The 21,298-nt window shown below is 47.9% G+C and overlaps 1 protein-coding gene and 1 pseudogene across 2 annotated transcripts in view; both read left to right on the top strand.

Moving 5' to 3' along the window:
* Positions 1-10,161: 10,161 nt before the first annotated feature.
* Positions 10,162-11,218, top strand: LOC121162316 (annotated as a pseudogene).
* Positions 11,219-12,014: 796 nt separating this feature from the next.
* The window catches only part of GPATCH8 (G-patch domain containing 8), a 75,926-nt gene continuing 66,642 nt past the window's right edge, over positions 12,015-21,298 (top strand). Inside the window, exon 1 of one of the 2 annotated variants that reach the window (XM_040989215.1) lies at positions 12,015-12,130. In XM_040989215.1, coding sequence (XP_040845149.1) covers positions 12,086-12,130 — 45 coding nt within the window. In that variant the 5' untranslated portion in view covers positions 12,015-12,085. The remainder of the gene's footprint in view (positions 12,131-21,298) is intronic. The other variant, XM_040989216.1, reaches the window with a different exon arrangement.

Raw genomic sequence — 21,298 nt, 5'->3', positions numbered from 1 at the left:
AGCTGGATGGGAAGTGGGACACCAGGAATCCAGATTCTCCACATCCTGTTTCTGGTCTTCTGGCCAAAGCTAACTCATCTTTAACAAACTTATGGCTGGTATGGTGGCACAGTGGATTCAGCTACTGCTTGTGACACTGATTCAAGTCCCAACCACTCTGCTTCTGAGCCAGCTCGCCTTGGAAAACAGCAGGATATGGCGCCAGTGGTTGGGTCTGTGCCACACATGTGGGAGACCCCAGTGGAGGGCCAGGCCTGGCTCAGCTCTACCTGTTTCTCCTTCCATCACCCCCTTTTCAAATAATAAAATATATATATATATATATATTTAAAGATTTATCTTTTTTTTAAAGATTTATTTATTTATTGGAAAGTCAGATATACAGAGAGGAGGGGAAACAGAGAGGAAGATCTTCCATCCGATGATTCACTCTCCAAGTGAGCGCAATGGCCGATGCTATGCTGATCTGAAGCCAGGAGCCAGGAACTTCTTCAGAGTATTCCACACGGGTGCAGGGTCCCAAGACTTTGGGCCATCCTCGACTTCTTTCCCAGGCCACAGGCAGGGAGCAGGATGGGAAGTGGAACTGCCGGGATTAGAACTGGTGCCCATATGGGATCCTGGCGTGTTCAAGGCAAGGACTTTAGCTGCTAGGCCACGCCTCCGGGCCCAAAAGATTTATCTATTTATTTTCATTGGAAAATCAGATATACAGAGAGGAGAGACAGAAAGGAAAATCTTCCATCTGCTGATTGATTCCCCAAGTGGCCACAACAGCCAGTACTGAGCAAATCTGAACCCAGGAGCCTCCTCCAGGTCTTTCACATGGGCACAGGCTCTCAAGGCATTGGGCTGTCCTCCACTGCCTTCCCAGGTCACAAGCAGAGAGCTGGATGGGAAGTGGGACCACCAGGATTAGAGCCAGTGCCCATATTGGGTCCAAGTGAGTACAAGGTGAGGACGTAAGCCACTAGGCAACTGCACCAGGCCCAAATAAATCATTTCTAAAAATTATACTTACCGGGCCTAGCACCATGGCCTAAAGTCCTCGCCTTGAACATGCCAGGATCCCATATGGGCACCGCTTCTAATCCCGGTGGCTCCACTTCCCATCCAGCTCCCTGCTTGTGGCCTGGGAAGGCAGTTGAGGACAGCCCAAAGCCTTGGGATCCTATGCCCATGTGTGTGATGCCAGCGCAGGTGGACAGTGGGAGGGAGGACAGGCTGACAGAGGGTGGGAGCGGATGGCAGAGTGGGGTCTTCCTCTATTGGGGATCTTGCAGCCTCGGACCTTGCACTCCAGGTATGAGGCAGGACACCTGTCACATGCGAGTCCTGTGACCTGCCTTTGGGGGAGGTGGATGGAAGAGGTCTCCTAAGATGCTGAGTCTTGCACGTACACGGCGGGCCTCTGCGGGAGAATGCACGTGGATGCCACAGTGGGCTGCGGACGCACAGGATGACGGCCACCTTCTTCTTCCTTCTACAGATGGCGAAGTGTATTCACCTGATCCTGCACAAGCCGGCCAGCTTAAAACAACACTCCTTTATTTCAACAGCAATCCGGGTTTATTATTGGTCAGCTTAAAGAGCACAGAACAGCAGAGGCCTCACGAGTGGAGGGCATGCTGCTTGTCCCAGGGGTCACAGTTGGGGATGTATTTGACCCCACGGCCATCAGAGGGATGAGCTGTTTCTCAGCCAAATTCATCCACATTGGATTTAGTAAAGCCCCATTTCTTTGAGATGTGACTCTTCTGGCGACCAGAGAACTTGAACTTGGCCCTGCGTAGGGCCTCAACTACATGCTCCTTGTTCTGTAGCTTGGTACAGATGGACATGATGACTTGGCCAACGTGAGCCCTGGCTACTGTGCCTTGGGGCTTTCCAAAAGCACCCCACATGCCTGTCTGCAGCCTGGATTAGGAACAACATAAACATTTATTTATTTTAAATAAATTGTCTTTTTAAGATATTTATTCATTTTTGATGGAAAGACAGATTTACAGAGGAGAGACAAAGATCTTTCATCTGCTGCTTCACTCCCCAAATGACTGCAATGACCAGAACTGAGCTGATCTGAAGCCAGGAGCCAGCAGCTTCTGCTGGGTCTCCCACACAGGTGCAGGGTCCCAAAGCTCACTTGGGGAGTGAATCACCAGATGAAAGATTTTCCTCTCTGTCTCTCCTCCTCTCTGTATGACTGACTTTGCAATAATAATAAATAAATCTTAAAAAAAAAAACCATGATTAGTGGTTTCAAGGACTACCATCCCAGGCATCAGACCCGCGTCCTTTTGGGATTTGCTGTCTCCTACAGTTGATGGTCAGTGCAGAGAAGGCAGAAAGGCCCCCAGGCCAGTGGATCAAAATCTTGACAAATGAAGGCTGAGGTCTTGCGGAGGATCTCAACCGGTTTGAAGCCGTTTTCGGTGTAGACTGGCTCCTGTGTCCCCACACTGCTGCCTTAGAGCCTGCTGGCCAAGCAAGCATGGTTTAAACCCCTGGCCGGACAGCCGCCTTCCTCCCCGGAGGGCCAGGAGGCGCCCAGGCGGCTGCATCGCGCCCAGCCCGCCGGTAGAGGGCAGCACACGCACTGGTGTAGCCGCCCTGGGCCTCCAGGTAGCAGTGCGATTGCGCAGGCGGGACTCCAATTCGCTGCCACCTAAGACGGATTCCAAGATCCCCGGGCACCCACCTACTTCTCGAAGGCCCCGTTTACCCCTTGCTGTGCCTGGCACCTTCTAAAGGCCCTGATAATCTACTTTTTTGCCCGTCTCCAGTGCAAAAATAAATTACTGTCGTTCTCTGAATTAGTTAAAGTGAAGCTACTTTATAAACGGGGCGTTATGGTGTAGCCGGTTCAGCTACCAGTGGAGACACCCTCATCTGCACCCCATATTTGAGTGCACCATCCAGTTCCGTTTCCTTATCATGTGCTGGGAAAGTCATGTTTTTGGGCCCTGAACCCGTGGAGGTGATCCAGAAGAAGCTCCTGGCTCCTGGCTTCAGATGGGCCATGCTGCGGCCCTTACGACCAGAGGATGCAAGAGCTCTCTTTTGATTTCTCTTTTATCTGTAACTTTGTCTTTCAAACAAAAATAAATTATATATATATATAAAGAATTTTCAAACCTTTATTAACCCTCTTAATTAAAAACAAAAAGGGGGTGGGACGGGACAGGTAGGGGGTAGGTATTTGGCCTGTTTTTGGTGACGCGTATGCCACGTCAGAGCCAAGTGTCTGGTTTGATTCCGGGCCCCGGGCTGCTCATGCCAACGTCTTGGTCATGTAGACTTCAGGAGGCAGCCATGGATGGCTCATGAACTTGGGTGTTACCCCCTCTACCCCCTTGGGAGACATGGCTCCAAGCTTCAGCCTAGCCCAGCTCTGGTCAACGCCAGCACAAATAGAACACACACACGTATATATTTAATAAAAAGTTGTATTTCAGACCTCCAGCTCCTTTCAAATCTTGCCCCGTCAAGGGAGACTGGCCTCTCTGGAGTCACTCTGAGCCCACACTGTGTCTCCTTTCTGTCCCCACAGGTGCCCCCTGCGAGGCACCCTCTGTGAATCTGTGACTTTGTGTCTCACCGAAGGCTGGGTGCAGCCAGCAATCTGCGGCGCTCTTACTACTGATGTCCTGGCTCAGGCTGGCCATGGGGACATGGTGGCTTCCCGACCAGCCCAAGTACCTGCAGAGGGAAGGTGAAGAACAGATATCCCAGCCACCCACCCAGCGGGTCCAAGGCATGGCCTGGCATTTCCCTGGGCTGCTGAATCAGGATCTGGGGTGTGTGTGTGTGTGTGCGCGTGTCCTGCGTGGGGCTCCCCATTCAGCAGCGCTGGAGAGGGGCATGGGGGCCTACATTTCCCATTGCACCTCCACACTCTTCTGCCCCACACTGAGCATCTCTTTTTTTTTTCTTTATTTTTAAAAGATCCATTTATTTTTAGATCCATTTATTTATTTACAGAGAAAAGGAGAGACAGAGAACAAGATCTTCTGTGCGTTGATCCACTCCCCAAATGGTCACAACAGACAAAGCTGAGCTGAGCCAAAGCCAGGAGCCAGGAGCCAGGAGTTTCTTCCGGGCCTCCACACAGGTGCAGAGTCCCGAGGCTTTGGGCCATCCTCAAATGCTTTTTCCAGGCCATAAGCAGGGAGCTGGATGGGAAGCTGGGCTGCCAGGATATGGACTGACACCCACATGGGATACCGGGGTACACAAGGTGAGGACTTTAGCCACTAGGCTACCGCACTAGGCCCTGAGCATCTCTTCTAAACACAAACCCCATACAGCTGGCTGTTTCCAACACTGCAGAAAGTCAAAGGCATGGCAAGCTCAGCAGTGCAACTTTTTGATATCCTCCCGAAGTGTTCCCACACACCCAACCTTCCCAATCCACCTGCTATCTGGCTTCTCACCCAAGGTCTCCAACATCCAATGTGACCGTCTGTGTAAATGCACACCTTCAAGGCCACCATGTTCATCCTCTCATCAGCACTAGTCTGGTCTGCCCATTTCTGCCCGACCCTGTTTAAAATCCACACTGAATACAGCCCTTGAATGGGGCTCTTGAAGAAACCAAAGGGACCTGCTTGTTTCCATTGTCCTACTTCCCTCTTCCATCATGCACTGCTGTGGATCATGACTGGCTACATAATATGAGGAGCCAGTGAAAACTAAAAATGGGACCCAGTGCAATGGCTGCATAACTAAATCCTCACCTTGCACACTCCAGGATCCCACATGGGGGCTGGTTTGTGTCCTGGCTGCCCCACTTCCCTTCTAGCTCCCTGTGTGTAGTCTGGGAAAGTAGTGGAGGATGACCCAAGTCCTTGGGATCCTACACCTGTGTGGGAGACCAGAAAGAAGCTCCTGGTTCCTGGCTTAGGATTAGTTCAGCTCTGGCTGTTGCAGCCATTTGGGGAGTGAACCAGTGACTGGAAGATTTTTGTCCTTCCTTTGCTCCATAAATCTAATCTTCCTTTCTAGTAAAAATAAATAAATCTTGAGAGAGAGAATTGAAAATGGGCACTGGTTGGAAAATGACTGAGAATACTGAGAATTTGGGGGCAAGTAATGAATGGGTGCAGCAGGAGGCCCGTGCTTGGGACGCCACATCCCATTTCGCAGGGTTTGATTTCCAGTCTGGACTGCTTTTCCAATTCCAACTTGCTGCTAATGCCCTCTGCCCAAGGCAGCGAGGTGATGCCTGCAGGAACTGGGTCCCTCCCACCCGTGTGTGTGAGAGAGGGGGCAAAATCTTCCATCCACTGCCTCACTCTCCTAAAGGCCCACACAGCGAAGGCTGGGCCAGGCTCGAACCAGGATCCTGGAGTGAAGCCAAGAGATCTGGAATAAATCTGTCTGCTAGTTTTGGCCTGGCCCAGCAACCCCAGCTGTTGTGAGCATTTTGGGGAGCTGAACCCAAGGATAGAAGCTCTGTCTGTGTCCATTTCTCAGATAAATAAAACAAATACTTTTTTGTTTTTAGTTGTAGCCAAGATGAAGCTTTAAGGCCAAGCCCTGGGCCTCTTGTGTGTGGGCACTTTTGAGTGCAGAGCCCTGGGGTACCCACTTGCCTCCAGCACTGGCTGAGCCTCTGCTCGGAGCTCCGTGCCCCAGTTTGTGACACCCAGGCTCAGCTTGGATGTCCCGGTGTGCTGAGGTCCCTGTGGTTGTGAAAATAAAGAAGGCACTTCCGGTTCCTCCCTTTCCCGTTGGCAGTGGCTGTTATCTTTGCCACAGCCTGCCTGAAATAACCTCACTTGTTTTCTTGTGTACTGCCTGTTTTCTCACCTGCTCCCAGGACTGACCAAAGACTTGTATTTGATGAGAACAAGGACCTTTCTTGCCACATTTGCTGTAGTGTCTCTGGCACATAGAGCAGGGCTGAGTCACAATGGGCATGTGATAAATATTTGATGAATAAAGGAACAAATGTGCCCAAGACTGCCTTCTGGGAAACCGATCTAGCACTGGTGGGGGTGGGGCCTGCATGGCCAGCATTTTCTCTTCCTTTCTTTCTTTCTTTCTTTCTTTCTTTCTTTCTTTCTTTCTTTCTTTCTTTCTTTCTTTCTTTCTTCCTTTCTTCTTTTGCTTTCTAACATTTCTTTATTTGTTGGAAAGGCAGAATTAGAGATAGAAGAAGAAAGAGAGAGAAGGATAGCAGAGAGATCTTCTACCTACTAATTCCCTCCCCAAGTGACATACAACCAACACTGGGTTTGTCTGAAGTCGGGAGCCAGGAGCATCATCTGGTCTCCCATGCACCTGAAGAACCTAGATGTTTTCTGCTTTTGTGATTCTGCCTTAATTGCGTGGATGGGGGCTGTGTGAGCTCCAGGCCTGATAGTCTACGTGACACCTGGCAGGACACCAGGCAGGTCACGTGGGCAGACCACTCCTCAGGAAGGAGGTCCCTGGTGTTAGATAAGATTCACTGCCCTGGGGCCCGGCGCGGTGGCGCAAGTGTTAAGGTCCTCACCTTGCACGCCTGGGATCCCATATGGGCACCGGTTCTAATCCCGGCAGCCCCGCTTCCCTTCCAGCTCCCTGCCTGTGGCCCGGGAAAGCAGTCGAGGACGGCCCAAAGCTTTGGGACCCTGCACCCGCGCGGGAGACCTGAAAGAGGCTCCTGGCTTCGGATTGGCATAGCATCGGCCGTTGTGCTCACTTGGGGACAGAAGATCTTCCTCTCTGTCTCTCCTCTCTGTATAGCCACCTTTCCAATAAATAAATAATAAAAATAAGTCTTTAAAAAAAAAAAAAGATTCGGGCCCGGCGCGGTGGCGCAAGTGGTTAAAGGTCCTCGCCTAGCACGCCCGGGATCCCATATGGGCGCCGGTTCTAATCCCGGCAGCCCCGCTTCCCTTCCAGCTCCCTGCCTGTGGCCTGGGAAAGCAGTCGAGGACGGCCCAAAGCTTTGGGACCCTGCACCCACGTGGGAGACCCGGAAGAGGCTCCTGGCTTCGGATCGGCATAGTATCGGCCCGTTGCGCTCACTTGGGGAGTGAATCATCGGACGGAAGATCTTCCTCTCTGTCTCTCCTCTCTCTGTATATCCGCCTTTCCAATGAAAAAATAATAAAAATAAATCTTTAAAAAAAAAAAAAAAAGATTCACTGCCCTAGAGCTCATCAGTTTGTACTTTTTGGAAGTTGCTCGCTTCAAACCCACCAACAGAAGCCTGCCAATTTGCTCTTCTTGGAAGTTAACTGACCAATCATGACTGTATAATTGTACGGAATTGGCCGGAAATGTGTAAGAACCCTGTGCTGTTGAACCTCACACTCTTTTTTTTGGACCCTCTTCTGCCCCTGCTGTTGCAGATTTTCCTGCCTTGGCCACCTTGGTGGCGGCAGTGGCCACTGTTGGGGTGGCTGCTACTGCTCCCCCGTCCTGCTGGACTGGGAGCCTCGGTTAGTTCTGAATAAACCACCTTTTTGCGTTTGCATTGACTTCAGACTCTTGATGATTTTTCTGGAGATTGCAAAATCTGGCATAGCACATCCAAGTACCAGCCCCTGATTTTATTTTGTTCTTTTCCCTTTGGAAGACCATTCTTTCCTTGTAGGGCATCCCTTCCGTCTCAGGGCACCCGCTTACACCTCTCCCCTTGCCTCTGGGTTTGCAGTGAGGGCAGGTCAGGTTTGGTTCTGGTTAGCTGTGTGACCATAAACAAGTGATTTGACCTCTCTGAGCCTTGGCTGTCTATCTGCCCAAGGAGGATGATTATGCTACCAGCTGTTTGTGTCACGTAAAAACTGCATATCGATGCAGCGGTGTGCGACTCGGGCAGCTCATGGCAGTTTCGGGGCAGCAGAGGTGCCATGGCACGGGCACGGGGCTCTGTTGTAGCTCTTCAGCTGCCCGCGTGACCTTGCCTTTGTGTGACTCAACCTGCCTAACTCCAGGTGCCCTTTCACAAAACCATTGTCATGACAGTGACATATTTCAAAGAATTGCTGGTATAATTTGAGGAAGCTCAAGATGGAGGTGTGAGTTCTTTTGCCCTCTCTCTCTCTGGAAAAGCAGCAGGAAAGAACATGAACAGGACCAGGACAAGCCCTCAGGTGGCCGACCGACAGAAGCCTCCTGCCCGGCTTTGTACCCTTGTGTCCCCCAGAGACAGGCCTTGATTTCATTACCCCCAACTTCCTCTCCATTAATGTCTGGAAAAAAAATTCTGAGCACAGGAAATACCTAATTCTGCAGGTGGGGCAGGCTGCGACAGGGGCAAGCCTGATGGGCTCAAAGTACAGCCAGGAGGCTAATGTGACCAAAGAGAAAGGACCGGCCTGGGAGGTGAGCCAGTGAAAAGGGATCTTCCGTGTCTGAATGACAGGGAAGGCCAGAGTGCAACGGTGGTCTAATATGACCTGCCTGATCCTTAAGAAGAATCCAACTCATTTCTCTCTCTTTAAGATTTCTTTATTTTTTTATTGGAAAGGCAGACTTATACAGAAGGAGAGACAGAGAGATTAATCTTCCATCTGCTGGTTCATTTCCCAAATGGCTGCAATGGCTGCAGCAACCTGATTTGAAGCCAGGAACCAGGAGTTTCTTCCAGGTGTCTCACATAGTTGCAGAGTCCCAAGACTTTGGGCCACCTTTTCCAAGCTATAAGCAGGGAACTGGTTGGGAAGTAGAGCAGCTGGGATATAAACTGGCACCCATACGGGATGCCAGCAATACAGGGTAGAGGATTAACCTGTTGAGCCACCACACCAGCCAATAGAGCATTTAATAAAAAAATTTTTAGGGCCTGGCACAGTGGCGCAAGTGGTTAAGGTCCTCACCTTGCACACCCAGGATCCCATATGGGCACCGGTTCTAATCCCGGCAGCCCCGCTTCCCTTCCAGCTCCCTGCCTGTGGCCTGGGAAAGCAGTCGAGGACGACCCAAAGCTTTGGGAACCTGCACCCACGTGGGAGACCCGGAAGAGGCTCCTGGCTTCGGATCGGCATAGCATCGGCCCGTTGCACTCACTTGGGGAGTGAATCATCGGAGGGAAGATCTTCCTCTCTATCTCTCCTCTCTCTGTATATCCGCCTTTCCAATGAAAAAATAATAAAAATAAATCTTTTAAAAAAATATTTATTTATTTGTATCGGAAAGGTGGATGTACAGAGAGGAGAGACATAGAGGAAGATCCTCCGTCTGATGGCTCACTCCCCAAGCGGCTGCAATGGCAGGATCTGAGCCAATCAGAAGCCAGGAGACTTCTCCTGGTCTCCCACATGGGTGTATAGTCCCAAAGTCTTGGGCTGTTCTCAACTGCTTTCCCAGGCAACAAGCAGAGAGCTGGATGGGAAGGGGGGCTGCTGGGATTAGAACCGGCACCCATATGTGATCCTGGTGCATTCAAGGCGAGGGCCTTAACCACTATGCTATCGCGCTGTGCCGGGATCCTGGAATTTACAGGGAGAGGATTAGGCAGCTGAACCATTGTGCTGAGCCCCTTTACCACCATTTTAAGGCCATCTTGGTGGGGAGAGGAGGTAAAGATGGTTATGTGTTAAGTATAAGATTCAACCTGCTACTTTACGCTAACGTTTCCTTACCAGCATTTCAATTCTGGGTGTTTACCTCCCTGTCCTTAGAGATCTGGGGGTCAGGCTGGGGGACAGGTAGAGTGAGTTGGCATAAAGGGAATGGAGGCCATATTCCTTCCCAGGACTGGAAGCCCCTGTGACCTCCTCAGCATACAGCTTAGACCACCATTTCCCATTGTCTGATTTCTGCAACCACATGGCCAGCAGCGTAGTCTTGGCCACCCGTCCTCTGTGCTTTATGTATTTTGGCTGAGAGTCCTGGAATGCCGGGTGAGGCCCTCAGGAAGGCCATGGACAGAAAAAAAAAATCTTGATTTTTGATCCACAAAGTCAGCTAGAGATAGGAGCAGTAAAGATAAGTAAATTCAGGGCGGAGCCAAGCTGCAGCAGAGTAAAGCTTCCAGTTTCAGGCTGTAGTAAACTCAATTTCCTAATTTTTTAAAAAGGGTCCTGGCGCCCAGGGAGCTTTGCTTGTGTTGGATCGTTCTCTCTCCAAGGATTCCTCAAAAAAGCTGCTCGCTCCATCCAAGGCTGCGAATCACTAACTCACTTTAGAGGTGGGAATCGAGATCCTCGGCCTTGCAGTGACCTCCAGGGTGCCAAGTGGGTGCGGAGTGTGCCTGCGCCCACCACCAGGTTTTTGAACCATGAATCCTTTATTTCTCCTGGTTGCCCTTTGCTGGGGACTAGCCTTCGCTATTCCAAACTTTGATCAGAATTTAGATACACAGTGGTACCAGAGGAAAGCAACACGCAAGAGACTCTATGGCTTGAATGAAGAAGGATGGAGGAGAGCTGTGTGGGAGAAGAACAAGAAGATGATTGACATTCACAATGGGAAATACAGCCAAGGCAAGCATGGCTTCACCATGGCCATGAATGCCTATGGCGACATGACCAATGAATTCAGACAAGCGATGAATGGCTATCAACATCAGAAACACAGGCAGGGGAAAATGTTTCACGAACCTCTGATGCTTCAGACCCCTACATCTTTGGATTGGTGCGAGAAAGGCTATGTGATTCCCATGAAGAATCAGGGTCAGTGTGGTTCCTGTTGGGCATTCAGTGCAACTGGTACCCTTTCTCAGGAACTGGCAAACTGGTGTCCCTGAGTGAGCAGAATTCTGTGGACTGTTCTAAATCCCAGGGCAATATGGGCTGTAACAGTGACCTCATGGACAATGTCTTTGAGTGTGTGAAAGAGAACGGAGGCCTGGACTCAGGAATCCTACCCGTATCAAGCTCTCCACGAAACATGTAAGTACAGGCCCAAATGCTCTGCAGCCAAAGACACGGGCTTGGACATTCCACAGCATGAGAAGGCTTTCTTGAAAGCTGTGGCCACCGTGGGGTCCATCTCTGCTGCTATCATTAATGCAGGCCACCCATCCTTCCAGTTCTACAGATCGGGCATCTACTACGACAAAGAATGCAACAGCAAGGAACCTGATCACAGTGTTTTGGTGGTTGCCTATGGCTTTGAAGGAACACATCCAAACATCACTAAATACTGGCTTGTGAAGAACAGCTGGGGTCCAGAATGGGGCATCGATGGCTACGTGAAAATGATCAAAGACAAAGACAACCACTGCGGGACTGCCTCACCAGCCAGCTACCCCACCGTGTGAGCTGATGCATGGCAGTATGGAGGACTTGAGGATCTGGAGGGATTTCTATCACAAAACTGATAAGCCTTTTTTGTGCAAAACACTTGAATCATGAAGGATCCAAGTTACGATTTGCATTCTATGACATTTTTACAAGGGTAAAATGTTACCACTAGTTCAACTACTGTTACACACAGCTTTATGATATTGAACATTCATTGTTTAATTCTAAGACTTCTGAATTGTCATTTTTTAAAAGGATGTACAAAGCTTTATTTACCCTTTAAAAATAAATCTTAACTCAGTTAAAAAAAAAGAGGTGGGATTTCTCACTACTGTAGACAGCTTTAAAAATTTAATTAATAATTTAAACCATGACCTATTTTATTCGTTATCTGTCATCCCTCCACAGGACCTTAAGTCCTAAGCAAGAAGGTATTCTAATCTCCTTAACCATTTAATGCTTAGGGTGAACCGCCGCGTTAGGCTGCTACTTGAGGAAAAGAGAACGAACTTTAATGTTTATCGAGACGCAACGGTGAACACTGAACACCGGGAGGAGAGCAGACAGGGAGACCCCCCAGCCATACCAGGCCCCCCACCTCACGCCTTCCCGGAAGCGTTGGCCTGGCCCGGCCCCGAGTGCGCACGCGCTCACGCAGGGGTGGGGGCGGGGTCGCAGTGGGCCGTCCGCGGAGCCGGGCACCCGGGGAGGCTCCGCCCTCGGGGGCCGGGCGGCGCCTGCGCAGACAGCGCTTCCGCCAGGACGCGCCCTCCCTCCGTCTGGCTCCGCCGGCTGCGCGCGCCCGGGGGGCGTGGGAGGAGGCGGGGAGCCGGGGAGGGGGCGGGTGTCGCTGGGGCGAGCGAACCGGAGAGCGTCGTCCTGAGAGCAGTGAAGGCGGCAAAATGGCGGACCGCTTCTCCCGCTTCAACGAGGACAGAGACTTTCAGGTAAACACGGGCGTCGCCGCGGGTGGCGGGGAAGGCCCCGGCCGAGCCCCGAGCCGCTTTCAGCCTGGCTCCGCAGCCCTCTTGCCTTTCAGGCCCTGCACCGGCTTGGGAAGCGGCCCGCTGTTTGGCGTCTGATTTCTCTCCAGGGGCCTCCGAGCTTGTGGCGAGGCCGCATCTCCTGCCCCCCGGGATTCTGTCCCTCAGCTCCGGCCGGCGGGGCTCAGGGCTTGAGCCTGCTGGGCTCTGGGTGTCGGGACCCCAGCCTGGTCGCCGTGTGTGTGTGTGTGTTGGGGTCGGGGTGGGGGGCCCGGCCTGATGCTCCCAAGGGGGGACAGGAAGGCTGAGGCAGGCTTGGGGGCGAGTGTCGCCGAGCCCGGGACTTCCCAGCCCCTCGGTTTTGCTCACACGGGTGGCTCTCGGGGTCCTCCCCCCTTCCCTTCCTCTGATACCCGCATCCCTTTTGTTATCTGGTTTTCCCTCTCCTCACCTGGGCCAAGGGTCCTTTGGTTATCAGACGCCTGTTTGGTCGGTCCAGCCTTGCAATTTCCCTGCGTATAAATGTAGCTGTTCCCAGCCTGTTCGTTGGGCTTGGAAACCAGTAACTTTAGAGGGCCGTGGTTCCGATGTCAGATTAACCTCTCAGGGCTTAGCTAGAAAGATCTTAAAGCAGCTTACTGTTCTCGGGCTTGCCCAGCGTGTGATAACTGGAGCCCAAGGCGTGCTTTTTCTTCCTCCCAATGTTGATATGGGAAAATGTCCTTGTGAGGGCAAGCAGTACTGAGCCTGAGGTGAGAGGAGGTAAAATTGGAACAACTCATTTTGGGGCTGTTGAGCCTTATTACCGCCGAAACGCGCCTGTGCGAAGAGACTCGGGGATGGGGTCAGTCCGTGTCAGTTAAAGGGCCCGGAGACTCCCAGGAAAACCACCGCATTACCGCCGCATATCCTGGCAGCGATGATTTGGGTCAAGGGATGAAGCTCGGAACTCAAGTTTCCTGACGCTGCAGCCCTGCCTTGCAGAAGCTCAGCCCTGGTTGAGCAGAGGGGTTTGCACGCTCTGGGATGACCAGCTGGCTGCAGTGGTCAGGGTGTGTGGGGCTTCTGAGCCGATTCTACCACGGGCTAGTGGCAGCAGAAGTTTTGCAGCCATGAGGGACGGGGCTCAGTGATGAAGCTTTGTGATCAAGGCTCTGCTGGATAGCTGTGGCACAGAGCAGAATTGCTCGCTGTTGTCTGGGTTTGAGACAGGGTCACCGAAGTTGGAGGAAGATCCCACGTAAGCTTCCCTGGGTTAAGAAACACACATGCATTGACACAAACCTCCAAATGCGTTTCAGAGGAGAGAATTTCAAGGTGACCTAATAAAATTGAAAATGGACAGAGATAATTGGGCTTTGGGGAAGAATGAGTGGTAACCACAGAATTGCAGTAGGCTTCAGAAACTGGGTATACATATACAGCATCTTGAATGGAGATTTTGGAAACCATGGATTGTAGGGCAGAAACGCTGTCACCTGAAAAAACTGAGACAGGTACCTTCCACACATTCTAAGTAATAGGGCCTCTCCCGAAGCTTTTGTGGGTTTAATGAAAAGCCTGATTTTGGTTGCTTGTTAGTCTCTTGACAATATCACATAGATTTTAACTTTGTTTCGTATTTTTATGTTAAAATAACCAACTCCTGCTGCATTGAATCACTGAGGAAAATGTTAATTTTTAAAATTAAAAAGAGTTCCTGCCATTTTGGGTAAATAGAGTATTGGAATTGAAAATCTTTTTTTTTTTTCTTTTTTAAAGATTTATTTTTTTATTTTTATTGGAATTTATTGGAAAGGCAGATATACAGAAAGGAGAGACAGAGAGGAAGATCTTCCGTCTGATGACTCACTCCCCAAGTGAGTATCAACAGCTGATGCTATGCCAATCCGAAGCCAGGAGCCTCTTCCGGGTCTCCCATGCGGGTGCAGGTTCCCAAAGCTTTGGGCCATCCTCGACTGCTTTCCTGGGCCACAAGCAGGGAGCTGGAAGGGAAGCGGGGCTGCCGGGATTAGAACCGGCACCCATATGGGATCCCGGGCGTGCAAGGCGAGGACCTTTAACCACTTGCGCCACTGTGCTGGGCCCTGGAATTGAAAATTTTTTAGACAATTATAAGTTGTTAAAAACTTTTGTTAAGTTACTTTTTCTAAATTTCTCAAAAATAGCTTAAAATTTTTTTTTCTGGATGATTTAATAAAAATAGTCTTGCTTTCATTAATGATGCCCATGGATTTAAAGTTATTAGAGCGTGTTATGTAGTAGGATAGTTCTGGAAATAATCTGAAGCATTTTTCAAGTTGACATATTCTAAATTAAATTGGCCTCCTCCAAAAGGTTTCAAATGATTAAAAAAAAAATGGCTAAACCACTGTCTGGACTTGAAAAAAGTAATCCACAATAGGTTCCTAATAGTGGGCAGATCCTGTTTATTGCTGTAAACAGATCTTGCAGCACTGGGAATTTCTATTTTCTGAGATAAGTTAGCTAGATGGCTGTCATTTTCTTTGCCATTTACTTGGTAGATTTGTAGAATTGCTTTTTTTTTTTCAAGATTTTTTTTATTAAAAAGGCAGGTTAATGGGCCTGGCGCGTGGCGTAAGTGGTTAAGGTCCTCACCTTGCACACTCCGGGATCCCATATGGGCGCCAGTTCTAATCCCGGCAGCCCCACTTCCCTTCCAGCTCCAGCTCCCCGCTTGTGGCCTGGGAAAGCAGTCGAGGACAGCCCAAAGCTTTGGCACCCTGCACCCTCGTGGGAGACCTGGAAGAGGCTCCTGGCTTCTGATCGGCATAGCATCGGCCGTTGCGCTCATCGGACGGAAGATCTTCCTCTCTGTCTCTCCTCTCTGTATATCCGCCTTTCCAATGGGAAAAAAAAAATAAATCTTTAAAAAAAAAAACTCAGGTTACAGAGAAGAGAAACAGAAGGATCTTCCATCCACTGGCTCACTCCCCAAGTGAAGTCAGGAGCCGGGAGCCCGGAGCTTCTGGGTCTCTCATGTGGGTGCAGGGTCAGTATGATGGCTCAGTGGCTAAATCCTTTTCTTGCATCTGCCAGGATCCCATATAGGCACTGGTTTGTGTACTGACTTCTCCACTTTCTATATAACTCCTTCCCTGCTTGTGACCTGGGAAAACAGTAGAAGATGGCCCAACCTTGGAACCCTGTGTCTGCATTGAAGACACAGAAGTTCCTGAGTTCAAATTTGCTAAGCTCTGGTTGTTGTCACCACTTAGAATGAACCAGTGAATAGAAGATCTTTCTGTCTATCTCCTCTCTGTAGATCTGCCTTTTCAATAAAATTTTTTGATAAAATTTACTATAATAATGAACAGGTACTACTCTTACAAGCTTTATGTATATTGCTTTTAGAAAAAGATTAACTTATTTTTATTGGCAAGGCAGACCAAATTTACGGTGAGGAGAGACAGATCTTCCATACGTTGGTTAAGTCCCCAAATGGCCACAGTGGCTGGAGCTGAGCCAATCCAAAGCCAGGAGCTAGGAGCCTCTTCTGGGTCTCCCTCCTGGGTGCAGGGTCCTAAGGTTTTGAGCTATCCTCTACTGCTTTCCAAGGCTGTAAGCAAGAAGCTGGATGGGAAGTGGAACAGCTGGGATTAGATTTGGCGCCCATATAAGATCCCAGAGTTTGCAAGGTAAGGAATAACCATTGAGCCATTGTGCCAGGGCCGAATAATAATCTTAATTTATTTACTTGTTTGTTTTATTTGAAAGATGACCGGATAGAACTTCTATTGGTTGCTTTACTCCCCAAATGCTAGCATTGGGCAGGACAGGGTTAAGAGCCAGTCTAAAGCTAGAAGCTGAGAACTCAGTCTGGCTTTCTCCTGGGGGTGGCAGGGACCCAGCTCTTTCAGCCATCACCTCCTGCTTCCCAGATTGTGCCTTAGAGAAGGTGCGGGCACTGGGATATAGGATGGGGATCCCAAGTGGTGTATCTGTAATCTTTGGAATAACCCTGTGAGGTGGGTGCTGTTACTAGCCTTTCCAGATGAGGTACAGAAGAGCTAAGTAACCATCAAATGGAAGAACTTCAGGTTGACCCCTTGGACCTGGCTGTGCTCATGACTTTTGTCTCTGTGATCATATGTTTTATGTGGCTGTAATTGAGTTATCCAACGTGGACTGTAAATTTATAGGTTACGAAGAGCAAGAGCTGTTAGAAAGGTGATACAATCATTTTTCCTCCCCTTTGCTGTTATGTTCTGTCCTGATTTGTGTCTTGGTTCCCAAGGGCTTCCAGGGAGGTTTCTGACAGTGGTAAGTCACACTGTTTCTTTCATAGAGAACATGGTGTGTTACTTGATTGAATCAGTTTAGACAACCTTTTGTCTAGCCTTTTTGACTGTTTTATATTTTGAAATTTCTGTGATCTAGGTCCATGCGTTTTTAAAAATGTCTCAAGACTTGTAACTACCGCTTTTAAGAACCTGACATCCTTTTGTGAGATGTTACTGCTGCTTGGCACTTAGCAGATTAAAACATCTGTTCAAAGATTAGAGTTCTATACAAATGAATGGAAAATGCATAATTTGAAATACACATATATTTAATACCTTGGGTTGGAGGTGTTAATGAATGAAAATTTCATTTCTCTACTGATGTGCTGTTTTAAGGGGCTGTTGGGATCCAGTGCTTAGTATTCTGTCAGTACCACATTGCTGCTGCTAACTGCTAGTGAGGAAATGTTCTTAGTATACGTAGCTTCATAGGATTGATGGTTCTGGTTTTGAATGTTCCCGCATTAGAGATTTCTGATGAAAAAAGATCTTCACTGGTAGATGTGTGTGATAAGGCGATGATGTACAGAGGTATCTTAAAGGACATGGTACAGTTTTGAGCAAGTTTCATACAGAAGCAAGTTAAGCCTCATTTGGGACTCCCACATACACATCTGAGTACTTTGTTTGAGTCCTGCTACTGTGCTGTTTTTCCTGCTAATCTGGCTGTAAGGCAGCAAATGATGACCCAAATACCAGAGTTCCTGCCACTCATGGAGGTCTGGATGGAGTTCCTGGCTCCTGACTTCGACCTGGCTTAGCCCTGGCTGTTGCAGGCGTTGGGGAAATGAATGGATGGTGGAAGATGTTTCTGTCTCGTATTGCCTTTCAAATAAAGGATTTTAAACTTGTATACATATATGTATGTGTTGTCTAAGAACCTTATATAATCCATTTAAGTAATCATAATGATATTGGCATATTTTCTTTTATTTAAAAAAGATTTATTTATTTATTTTATTGAAAAGGCAGATATATAGAGTTTAGGAGAGACAGAGGAAAGGTCTTCCCTCTACTGGTTCATTCCCCAAGTGGCTGCAACAGCTGGAGCTAAGTGAATCCGGAGCCTGGAGCCAGGTCTTCCACGGTGGGTGCAGAGTTACAAGGCTTTGGCTCATCCTCCACTGTTCTCTCATGCTACAAGTATGGAGCTGGAAGGGAAGTGGAGCAGCGGGTTACAGACTGATGCCCATATGGGATCCCAGCGCGTTCAAGGGAGGGACTTAGCTACTAGAGTACTGTGCTGGGCCTGTGTATTTTCTGTGTTGTATTATCTGGCATTTTACCTTGGGCATGCCAGAGATGACACATGGGCAGCGCCTTTGTTTCCAGTGTGATTCTCTCATCATCTGGAAGAAATGGCTAAAGCTGTGCAAATCCATGTCTGCTTTGCCTGAAGTATTGAAACATTGTACAGAATCTTTATGGTTTTCTTTTCTCTCTCTCTTTTTTTTTAATTTAAAGATTTATTTTTATTTGAAAGGCAGATTTACAGAGGAGAGACAGAGATAAATATTTTCCGTCTGCTGGTTCACTCTCCAAATGGCACAATAGCTGGAGTTAAGCAAGCTCGAAGCCAGGAGCTTCTCCCAGGTCTCTCACTTGAGTGCAGGAGCCCAAGGCCTTGAGCCATTCTTGTTTCCTTCCCAGGCAGTAAGCAGGGAGCTGTAGCAGCCTGGACATGATGGGTGCTCATATAGGATGCCAGCAGCATGCTGGGAGGCTTAATCTACTACACCTTGGTACCAGCCCCACCAATTTCAACATACTGGGTCAGAGCTGTCCCAGTCCTGGTCTTTGTGGCCATTTGGGCAGTGAACCAGCTGATGGAAGATCTTTCCTTCTGTTTTTCTCTGTAGCTCTCCCTTTTATTTATTTATTTAAGATTTTAATTTATTTTTATTACAAAGTCAGATATACAGAGAGAAAGAGAGGAAGATCTTCTGACCGATGATTCACTTCCCAAGTGACCACAATGGCTGGTGCTGCGCTGATCTGAAGCCAGGAATCTCCTCCAGGTCTCCCATGCAGGTACAGGGTCCCAAGACTTTGGGCTGTCCTCGACTGCTTTCCCAGGCCACAGGCAGGGAGCTGGATGGGAAGTGGAGCTATCGGGATTAGAACCAGTGCCCATATGGGATCCCGGCGCGTTCAAGGCAAGTACTTTAGCTGCTAGGCCACGCTGCTGGGCCCAAGGATATAGCTCTTCCTTTTAAATAAATAAATAACTCTTTAAAAATAATATTCATGGTTAATTGGCATGGTTATTAACGAATTCAAAATGATTTTGCTATTTAACATATTTTTAAGGAATTAAAAATGACTAAAGCAGGGCTAGCATTGTTGCATGACGCGTTAAGCTGTCTGCAGTGCTGACATGCCATATGGGCGGTGGTTCAAGTCTGGCTTCTCTACTTCTGATTCAGTTTCCTGCTAATGTGCCTGGGAAGTAGCAGAGAATGGCCCAGGTAATTTGGGCTCCTGCACCCATGTAGGAGACCCTGATGAAGCTCCTGGCTTCTGCCTGGCCTTTGCAGCTACTTGGGAAGTGAACAAGCAATGAAGATCAATTTATCTTTTCTCTTTCTGTAACTCTATATTTGGAGTAAATAAAAATAAAATTAAAAATTAGGAAATAGTGACCAAAGTAAGGCGAGCATAAGGGAAGGTTTTCCTGGAGGTGATTTGAAGGGTAAAGGCAAAAAGCTCCTAAATGTGGGACACATGACGACATAGCTTTGCAGAGATAGATATTTAAATGTTGCATTGTGGTGTTTGTGGTTGGAAAGAACTGTAATCACAGAGCTTCAAGCAATAATATATATATATATATTTATTTATTTTTAAAGATTTATTTTTATTATTTTTTTCATTGGAAAGGCAGATATACAGAGAGGAGAGACAGAGAGGAAGATCTTCCATGCGATGACTCACTCCCCAAGTGAGCGCAACGGCCATTACCATGCCAGTCCAAAGCCAGGAGCCTCTTCTGGGTCTCCCATGCGGGTGCAGGGTCCCAAAGCTTTGGGCCGTCCTGGACTGCTTTCCCGGGCCACAGGCAGGGAGCTGGAAGGGAAGTGGGGCCGCCGGGATTAGAACTGGCGCCCATATGGGATCCCGGAGTGTGCAAGGTGAGGACCTTAACCACTTGCGCCACCACACCGGGCCCGGTTTATTTATTTTTAAAAATCCCACTCATGAACCCGGCACAGTAGCCTAGTGGCAAAAGTCCTCATTTTGTATTTGCCGGGATCCCATATGGGGGCCTGTGGCTTGTGGCCTGGGAAAGCAGTCGAGGACGGCCCAAAGCCTTGGGACCCTGTACCCACGTGGGAGACCTGGAAGAGGCTTTTGGCTCAGCTCTGACCGTTGTGGCCACTTGGGGAGTGAACCAGCAGATGGAAAATCTTTCTCTCTGTACATCTGCCTTTTCAATAAAAATAGATGTTAAAAATTTTATTTTTGAACATATGATTAACTGTTTTGATTTGTAACTTTACAACTGGGGTACATTTCCAAGTGATTTCTGTCTATTTAGGTACAAATTCTTGAGAATTTTTTTTTTTTTTTTTTTGAGAAACTCTTAAATTATGAATCTGAAACCTGTAGAGGTTTCATTTTTGTTCTTGGGACTTAATCAGCTTCTAATATGTTGTTAATAAAAATGGATTTAGTTTAGATATCCAGTTGAATTCTATTAAAATTCCTTCCCCCAAACAACTTGTACTTGTGCTTGTATGTCTGGCATTACTTCTCATTTCATATTAGCATTGCCATTCAGCCATAAGTGAAAGCAAATTCATGGAAATTACTAAAGAAATTACAAATGACCACCACAAACTCTGAAAGAAGGCATTGATGTGATGCTGCAGTGAATACCAGAAGATGTTGTAATGATTTCCAGTTATAAAAAAACGAATTGTCTATTTAACATTGGAATCCTGGCCAGATGTGCTCAGTGCATAGTGTATTAGTTAAACCCAAAAGGGTAAATATGCCCAGACTAAAAGAAAGAATAGACTGGATTGTCGTGCTTTACACTAATTAATTGGGGATTCGGACAAATATGTTTAGTGTACCTGGCTTAGGAATGTATGAAAGAAAAAGTAGCTAAAGTCACTCTTGACATCGCACATAGGTTAAATAGCTTCGTGTTCGACAAGGTTTCAGTAAGTGCTGTAGATAGCATGGCAGCAATTAAAGTCATGGTGGGACAAAACAGTTTCTTATTATTTGCCTAAATTATTTTTTATGTTCATCTTAAGTTCTCTGTTGTATGTCATGCAAATAACAAAAAAGCATCTTTGTATTAGTACATTTGGTCTCATCTCGTGAGCATCCAATTGTTTGTTGTTATCCTTGCCACTCTGGTAATTTCATTAATTTAAAAATGGAATTACAATTCATCTTAAGATACATGAAATGACTTGTCATGTTTTCTCACTGACATTTTAATAGAGATTTTAGAAAAGAAAAACATTTTTCTAAAGTTAATAAGGGAAAAAAGTTTACTTTTTTAGGCAGTGCTGGTAAAAATGAAAAAGTCTGCACTCTAGGTTATAACTATAGGAGCTAGAATTGATGCTTGTGGAGTCATTATGTGCTGCAATATTAGGATTTTCCTTTGTTGTGGTAAATAAAGCTATGAGTAAAATTATAAAATATGTTTTAAAATTTTTATTTCGGGCCTGGTGTGGTAGCCTAGTGGCTGAAGTCCTTGCCTTGCATTCTGGCTCTTGTGCTTACCTTCCAGTTCCCTGCCTGTGGTCCGGGAAAGCAGTCGAGGACGGCCCAAAGCCTTGGGACCCTGCACCTGCGTGGGAGACCC

Source organism: Ochotona curzoniae, unplaced genomic scaffold (genome assembly GCF_017591425.1).
Source record: "Ochotona curzoniae isolate NIBS_2020 unplaced genomic scaffold, NIBS_Ocur_1.0 contig_520, whole genome shotgun sequence".
Taxonomy (NCBI): Eukaryota; Metazoa; Chordata; class Mammalia; order Lagomorpha; family Ochotonidae; genus Ochotona; species Ochotona curzoniae.
This window is presented reverse-complemented; position numbering and strand designations above follow the sequence as displayed.